The sequence below is a fragment of the Pygocentrus nattereri genome, chromosome 5, assembly GCF_015220715.1.
Source record: "Pygocentrus nattereri isolate fPygNat1 chromosome 5, fPygNat1.pri, whole genome shotgun sequence".
NCBI classification, from domain to species: Eukaryota; Metazoa; Chordata; class Actinopteri; order Characiformes; family Serrasalmidae; genus Pygocentrus; species Pygocentrus nattereri.
In genome coordinates, this window is record NC_051215.1 from 14,929,420 (window position 1) to 14,938,604 (window position 9,185).

Here is a 9,185-nt window from a genome sequence, read left to right on the forward strand (position 1 = left end):
CATATCATTTACATGAAGCACATCTTAATTCGTTCAGCAGCTCGTGAGTTTATGCTCATTGTCGCAGTTTGAGGTCAAGCGGTGACTGTACTGTTCCCCCTACTGACCTGACTTTACAGTATTAAAATTACAATAACTGGAAAGAATAAAATGTGAAATAAACAAAATGGCTTAGTTTTTTAAGATGGTAGAATAATGTGACTGTGTTGTGTGATTCTTTTCCTAAAATAACATATTTAAACACTGTATTATTGCAGTGTATGAAATGCTTCTACACAGTTTTGTATGTGTTGTTATTTGTTTGAAAGTGAACAAAAACACAGTTTAATACAACCCTATTTCTAACAAAGTTGGGATGCAAAATGTAAATACAAATAAATGCAATTTATGTGCAGATCATTTAAACCCTGTATTTCATTTAAAATAGCACAAAGATAACATATCAAATGGTGAATCTGAGAAAATGTATTGTTAATTGAAAAATATTTGCCATTTTAAATTTGATGCCAACAACACATTCCAAAAAAGTTGGGACAGGGGCAACAACATGCTGTTAAAGTTGTGTAATGCTAAAAAAAACACCTGGTGGTTAATTGTCAACAGGTCAGTACCATGACTGCGTAGAAAAGAGAGAGAGCCCAGAGAGGCTGAATCTTTCAGAAGTAAAGATGAGAAGGGGTTCACCACTCTGTGAAAGATTGTGGGGCAAATGGTGCAACAATTCAAGAATAATATTTCTCGCTGTAAAATAGCAAAGAACATTTGATTTTCATCATCTATGGTACATAACATTTAAAAGATTCAAAGAATCTGGAGAAATCTCTGTATGCAAGGGACAAGACCAAAAAACAGTATTGGCTGGCTGTGATCTTTGGGCCCTCAGGCAGCACGGCCTTACAAACCGACATGATTCTGTAGTGGAAATCACTGCATGGGCTCAGAAACACTTCTGTAAACCACTGTCTGTAAACACAGTTCATCGCTGCGTCCACAGATGATATTTGGAGGGTTATGAAAGGAAAAATTCAGCAAAGGGGTAATAAAGGCATGAATTCGATCATACATATATGCCCAAGATGAAACTGTTGAATAACAAAAATGTCATTGAAATTTGCGAGTTGACTTTATGGCAAGATTTGTTTATACATAACAGTGATGGAATAATGGCCAATATGTGTTAGTGCTTTTAAACATTTTCAGTATTTTGTAACAATACAGCAGTAATACCAAAACCCATGATATTATGATTTTACATTTTCCTACTGTCCTATAACTGTTTTTTGGCATTCATGGCAGCTGCTTACTGCCCACACAAAGTTTGCTGAGACCCTGAGTGCTGGCTATTGTAATTATCATTGAAAATGAAGAATCATAGTGTACTCTGTACTTGGATGCTACTCTAACCAGCCTTGCAGGTGAAACAAATACCGTTGCTCTTCTTTAAAGCATCTGACTTTCTCGTGGCATCTAACCGAGCCTTAGGCCTTGGTCATTGTGGCAGCATTGCTGCAGGTTGAAACTTCTCTTCCACCCACTTTGGTTAAAGGTCAAACTCCCTCGTTCTGGCTTTTAACTTTACCTAGCTGCACCACAGACCCATGCTAATGGCCAGCAAATTAGCAAGCTTTACACAGTAATTATACTCTTCAAACATTAACCCCTGAAACTGTAAGAGTCTGCATGTGAATATGTTGCTCTCGGAGCTACAGAACGTAGAAAAATGTTTCATATCAGGACTTAAGATCGACAAGAACTATAACCCTGCAGTTTAGCTTAGGTGTGCATGATATATTGGGTGATATATGGGGAAAATGTTACCATAACTACAGCCAATAATTGCACTCCATGTTAATGATTCTATATATAACCATTTTCTTTACTAAAGAACCCTTGGAGCACCATCTTTTTTAAGAGTATTTACTGAATACTGGGGGCAGTCATGGGCTGGAGGTTAGGGATCTGGCTCTGTGACCGGAAGGTTGCAGGTTCGATCCCCAGTGCCGACAGTCCATGACTGAGGTGTCCTTGAGCAAGACACCTAACCCCCAGTCGCTCCCAGGGCGCCATGGATAGGGCTGCCCACCGCTCTAGGCAAGTGTGCTCACTGCCCCCTAGTGTGTGTATTCACTAGTGTGTATGTGGTGTTTCACTTCACGGATGGGTTAAATGCAGAGGTGGAATTTCCCCGTTTGTGGGATTAAAAACGTATCACTTAACTTGAACAACCCTGTAAGCCAGGAGGGAAATGGTTTAGAAAGTGTGTGTGTGTTACTGAATAATGCGTCATAAAGGAGAACTTTGCAAAACTTTGCATTTTCAGTAGCTAATATGTGGTTTAATGTGAAATGCTGTGTTCTAGAGAAGTTGTTTGGAATTGTTCACAGTGGTGGTGTTGTGAACCAGATGTCTGGAGAGTTTAAGGCCTCTAAAAGAGATTTTATTTCTAGTGGTAACATCAGAGACATCGTTTTATGACAGTTTTGGGAATTCATTTTTACCCTAAAATGTCCTTTATGTGCCATTTTTGAAGGAAAGGTACAGACAGGGTGTTGTAAGGTGAAGTAGCATCTAGAGAAAATTGAATTTTTCAGATTTACCACTATTTTGCCCTCAACATTACAAAACTAAAAATGTACAGGTTCACTGGATAGTAAATGAAATGGTTATATTTGTGTTGTAGACAGCGAGACTCCTGGTTCCTGCCACCACCACTGTAAAGACATCAAGAAGTCAGCAAGGTTCTCTCCAGTGCACCACTGACATCAAAACTGCATAACTTACACATTACTAATGTAGTAATTCCCAGTAGATGTGGGTAGAAACATATGATTCACAGTACATATCATGGTGTTTTGACACACCAACATGCTGCACTGGTACAGCCACATTAAAACTATGATCAAAAGTAGGAACCTTTTTTTTTTTTTCAAAATATATTTTTTTATTTTTTATCCAAATCATGTTAATTACTCAATTACGTAATTAAGTACTAATTATGGTCAGTGATCTCTACTGATGATACCCACAATATGCTCAGAAAAGCATATCACACGCACAAGTCATATTGTTGCCCTCTACTACCCAGTAATTCATAGTACTTACTGATTAATAACTGAATAATAAGCCTTCAGTTTACTGATGTAGACTGAAATGGATGGTGTTGTAACTTGTCTGGTTTCTGACTTATTTGTGGACCTCCCCTTTCTTGCAGTGACTCTGTCCCGTGAGCCAGGCTGGCTGGAAGGAGAACTGGAGGGTAAACGAGGCCTCATCCCTGAAAACTACGTGGAAATACTGTAACACAGGACAAAAAGAAAGAACACTCTATATTCATGGTATCCATGGTGTGGCCCTGGCTTTATATACCTAATTTCTCCCACTTTCTCCTCCTCATCTATTCTGAGTGACCTATCTAGGGTTTTTTTTAGGACTAAATATGGATGTGGCAACCTTTGTTGTCTTAAAGTATAACGCAAACGAATAAGACTCTGATCCCATGCATATGGTGCAGAGTTTGAAGCTGTACATACCAAGTGCAGTGGAGGCGAGAATTAATGCCAGAGTCGTCTATATACATATATATATATATATATATTGTCTTCCTGTATTCTGCTCTTTTTTTGTGGTTTTAATTGGACAATTTGGATTTACTGCATGGGTGTATATTGTATTTTATATTATTTAATTGACACAGTTGGCTTATTTGAATACCTAATGTGCATTCAAGTGAAATATATGTGTGATAATCAATACAACATAGCTTTGAGAAGGGTTGTCTTGGCTATACATTTTTTTTTGTTTGAAGCACTCCTGATGTTGAGTTTGATGGTGTTTGTTGAGCACGTTATGCACATAGTTATAAGTACGTTTTAGAGTTTGTATTGCATTGAAATGCTGTGCCTTAAACTCACTTTGCATCCTCTCTTTGACGTTGTCCAAGGGTTTGGTTCGAACTTATTTTTATTGTACATAGCGTAAAATGTTTTTTTTATGGTATTAAAAAACAACTGCCCCATCGTCCAAAATGAATAAACATGTAAACAGAATGATTTCACAGTGAGCATAGATGCAGTATTGCCAGGTCTTACATTTGTGTTGTATTGTATTATCACTCTTTAGTAAAGGTCAAGTGCATGTATGAAATCCTCTACAGCTGGGTAAAAGATTTGTGCTGCTCCTCTTGCCAAGACACTCGCAGAGACAGCCATGCAGGAGTCACTCACGCTGCAGTTTAATGAGGCAATCTCATTTTTCTAAGAGCATTTTATTCATCTGCTTCATATTTGTAACTGAGCACCACTGCAGTAATTTAAGACAGTGATTTATAACATCTGTAAAGGTTTTGGCATTGGTTTGATTTTTGTATTGTTGTATATCCTGTTGATCAATGTTAAATAAATAAAGGCATTTTATTGTTACGTGTATTTTATTCCTATTTATTTGGACCCTGAACGAAGCGTCCCTCATTTAGGGCAGCTGAACACTGCCGACTGTGTCATTTGATCAAAAATAAAAGAGCGCTTTCAGAATGGATGTAGACAGAAGACACTGCGTCCAAGCACGCAACATGAATATGGACAATATTCCACATAAGGTCGTGTTTACCTGCCTCGACAGCATGATTTATGTTTCTGTTTTACATGCATAGACAAGCCGAATAAACGAGAGTGGCACCATGCCTTTAGTCATTGCTTTTCCCTGTGTAAAAAGATGGTCATAATAGGCTCTAAACAGCTGAATAACAGTAAATGGATAAATTAGAAGCTTTTTAGCACTTAGAAAATCCAATAGCACAAGAGATCTTTTAAATTTAAATTGAGTTGGTAAAATAGTTGTGTTGTTAATATAATGGTAACATCTAATCTTGGCTTTTATTATTTTTGAATACTTTGCATGTTCTATTAATACCTGGCATGAGTGATACCAATTTAAAAAGGCTAAAAATTACAGTACTGGTAGAAACCAAAGCATAGTTGCTTGATTCTTCTGTCAGTTTCTAATCATTCTAATGGTTAATCTTTGATGTTAGGCCTTTCAGCTCCTGAGGACCTAACAAATGGGAGTTTGGCTGTATCTACCTAGATACCACAGAGGAAAAAGTCCTAGGCTTTGTTTCCAGCCGAAACCTAACATTACTTGGGTTTCGATTCAATGTTTCACAAATTTGCTTAAAAGTTCATCAAAATGTGAATGAATCTATATTTCCATCAGCTGCTCCTATACCCAAATTTTAAAAAATCGCATCACTTGTGGTGTTTGGCAAGCGGTCCGCTCCATTTGTCTGCTCCAGTTTGTAGCTCATTACAAAGTGGCAAGGTCAAAGAAAGTAGAAACTGCTGTAACTGTTGAGGACGGATTGTCACTTGTGCATTCAGAAGGTACATGTTAATATTACCATTCTCTGCTGTGATTCCCGCATGGCGTTTGTTATGATGTGCTGCACCTTCGCCAACCGAGCCAGAGCTTTCAGGTGGGAAAAGCAGCGTATGCTGGATCATGTGCTGCTTAGAAATAGAGAGGAAACAACGCCTACACGGCACAATCAGTGTGTGGGGTAGATACCAGTGCGCACCTAAGAGTTTCACATACTATGCGTGGCGTATACAATAGAGGGGAATAACCCTTTATTAGCTTTCAGTAGGGCAGTTTTACTCTGTCAGCTGCACATGACTGTACCCTACAGTTCAGAAACACCAGGCCCATTTAACCAAGGTTGGAGTTGCTGTTCCACTCCACCCTCACCCACTAAATCCAATAAGGGCAAAGAATTCTGATAGGATAAACCAACTTTTCCACCTTGTCTGGTGTTAAAACTTTTTTCTGCCTTTTTTTTATTCTTTTTGAATTTCTGGCTTTTCCATCTGGGTTTTTTATGGCTGGAAGAAGACCCAAAAATAGATTACAGTAATACACAGTTTAAGCACCACAAGCAGTGCTTGTATGATTAGATATGATTATATATGATTATAAATAAACAGAATCTATAAATTACAATCACAATTTTTTTTTATTTCACAGAAATCATTAGGCCTCTGAAGGACAAGACGTCCCTGAAGACTTTCCTCTGATGTCATGTATTTAAACAGGGGTGACTCATATTGGCTCCCTGAAAGAATTTGTTCTATATTTGGAAGATCATGTGTTTGAATAGTGATTTTGAAATAATAAAATAAGAATAAAACAAAAACTGGGGATCAACAATACTGGCAGATATTAACAGCCAACCAATGTATCAGTCAGGTGCAGCTTCCTGTGATGTTTATTGTCTTGAGATGAGTTTAGTGTGTGTAGAAAAATTATTGTGGTAACAGTCATGATGAGTTTTACTGGTATAACCAACTGAAGTCAGATATACACTGTTTTATTTGCTGTCACAGACAGTAAGTGGAAATTGTGAAAGAATTCTTTGGTCATGCATTAAAATGACCAATTTAAACAAAATTGATTGTGTTTTTGCAAAGACAGCCTGCAATTTTAAAAAAATTGAAATGCCACTACTGTTACAGCATTGTTTACAGTGGCTTTAGCAGATTTTCCAATGTGTAAGGGGGAATACAATAAATAGTAATAATAATAAGAATAATAATGGTCATGATGATAATAATAATAATAATAATAATAATAATGCTATTGTTATTATTTGAGAGAGGATTTTATTGTGTATTGTGTGGATAACTCATCCATTATCCACTGTTTTTTTTCCCCTGAACACCTTAACCCTGCATCCTTTCACCACGATAACCGTGTCCCCCTGCAGCTGTTTTTAGTTTCCGCACACATACAGAGTAGCAGGGTCACACTATTACATTACACCACATGCTACACACTGCACTATCCTCTCACCCTCTCTCTCTCTCTCTCTCTCTCTCTCTCTCTCTCTCTCTCTCCCACACATACACAGCTGCCCCTGAAGCAGCTATGCACTTTTTCCATTTCAGCCTCTTTTTTTCACTACATGGATTAAAGCATCGTTTCCTGTCGAATTAGAGTTGCCTTGCCACAGCCTGCTCATGGTGTGGGCAAGCGGCTGGCCTAGGTCTTGAATGGTGATCCACACCCAGCTCCTGCACAGCTACACTAACACTGCCTGTTAAAAGTTCAGGGACACCTTACCTTGTTTTGAAACTCTCCAAGCAATGTTTCTAATGTTCCATTTGTCTCTGTTACAAAATACTCCAAATGTTAATACAAAGCAGCTGTGCACTAATTTCTTTGGGTATATTTAGCTTCATGTTCATTGAAGGGTCTGGGTCTGAAGAGCAGGTTTTACATAAATAATGATTTGAGAGTTGCCTGTATTACACAAAAGCACCATACAACCGCTGGGAATCCCCAGGGGTAAATAAAAGCACTGATGCGGAGGTTAATGAATACAGACAGGGTATTTGGCCTCCTTGAAGTTAGCTCTCTGGCTTTCTTCAAAAAGCATATACAGAAATAAGTGAGTTTTAAGTAAGTTTTATAAGTTTTAATAAGTTTTAAATAAGTTTTTCATTTTAAGGTGGACTTTTAATGTAACATTTTTTGTAAAATGTAATGCACATTTTCTGTTCATTTAAAATATTTGCTCCAGCCACATTTGTTTGAAAAAGTTTTTTTTTTCTTTTGTAAAATTCAGCAATTAAGTAGTAAGTGAGCGCTAAAATGTGCAGCATGTGTTTTCGGTAGAGGATTGTGTATCTTTTTATTTAGTAAATCAAACCAGCTGATTGACCAGCTTCTTTAGAGAACTTCATATATTCATGAAGGAAATAGAAAATTCAGTGGTTATGATTATGGCCCTTTGAATATTGTGGCAGCTACCACTTGCCTCCATGCTGCAGAAGGGGTTTTAGGGGCATGGTATGCAGAGCTACACCACACATTCTGCCCTTCCCTCTGCTGAGATATTTGTTGTTGTGTTGGTTGTGTTTATTGGTTCAGATGTGTGTATGTATTGACAGTATTTTGTGTGTGTTTTTTTTGTGTTGGTTGTGGGTAAGTGGGGATTTATGTAACTGCCTTAAGGAAAACATGTATGGCTTGCAGTGACCTGCCTGCTCCCTGGATGTGTTTGTTTATGCCTTGTCTGTTTGTGTAAATAAAAGAGCACTTCATAGCAGCAATAATCCCACTTCTGACACCATTGCGTTTCCTTCTACATCCACACCACAATAGCCTTCCTTGGAGGCATGGGTTCGAATTCTACTTCTGACACCATTGTGTTTCCTTCTACTCCCACACTACAATAATCTTACTTAGAGGTGTTCAGATCCCACTTCTGACACCATTGCATCTCCTTCTATGCTGACACCGCAATATGCTTGAAAAGCCACTTAAATACAGTAATGAAGTACATGTACTTTGTTACAATTCGCCACTGATCTTTATCCAACATGCTGCTCTGACCCATGTGATCATAGATATGGTGTAGCCAAGAGCTTTACACAGGAATTCTGAAGTTACATTCTCAGATTTTGCTGAAAGTGCTTCTGGCTCTGTCTGTAATTTTAACTAGAATGCTGCTCCAGCACACTAACACTTTTTCTTTCTGCTTTCTTTTCTTCCTTTTCTCTTGCATGTGTAAATGTGTTCTGTCTGTGTAATTAGTGCACAGATCACCCCCAGGCTTCAGCTCACCGTGTGTATGTGTCTGTCTGTGTGTGAATGCTATTACACATTGGTGTGCTGTACGTATCATTAGTGTACAAGTGTCTTCCAGGCCGCTGAGAAATGTGTCTCAGTGCGTGTCTGTGTCTGTCACGTATTACATAATTATGGAGCGACGATGTAGCTGCAGACTCTGACTCCGTAACAGGGTGAGTCTGGTCGGGATGGGGCGTGGGAGAGACGCTAAAAATAGACCCAGTGTCACAGCACCGCCTGCTTACATAATCAAATGAGCCACGGCTAATGAGGTGGGCACACACACACACATCCCTTCTCTCCATCCCTCCATCCCCATCCCTCCCTCTCTCCACCCCCTCCCACTCCACACACACACTTCATCTGCCACTGCAGGAGCTACAGCCAGATTCACTCTCACTCACTCACTTTTCCATTTTCTCATCATCTCTCTCCATCTTTTTTCTTTATCTCATTCTCTCTCTCACACACACACATACACACACACACACACTCACTCTCTCACTCTTTCATTTTCATCTCTCACTTTTTTGTTTTCTCGTGCTGTCTCTTTTCACATT

General features: G+C 38.6%; 1 protein-coding gene across 3 annotated transcripts in view; it reads left to right on the top strand.

The window, feature by feature from the left end:
- arhgap10 (Rho GTPase activating protein 10) overlaps positions 1–4,418 on the top strand; it is a 127,230-nt gene extending 122,812 nt beyond the window's left edge. For 2 of the 3 annotated variants that reach the window (XM_037538883.1, XM_017701444.1), the window contains one exon: positions 3,212–4,418. In XM_037538883.1, coding sequence (XP_037394780.1) covers positions 3,212–3,300 — 89 coding nt within the window. In that variant the 3' untranslated portion in view covers positions 3,301–4,418. Of the gene's footprint in view, positions 1–2,680; positions 2,739–3,211 lie in introns of all 3 variants that reach the window. The other variant, XM_037538884.1, reaches the window with a different exon arrangement.
- Positions 4,419–9,185: the final 4,767 nt, after the last annotated feature.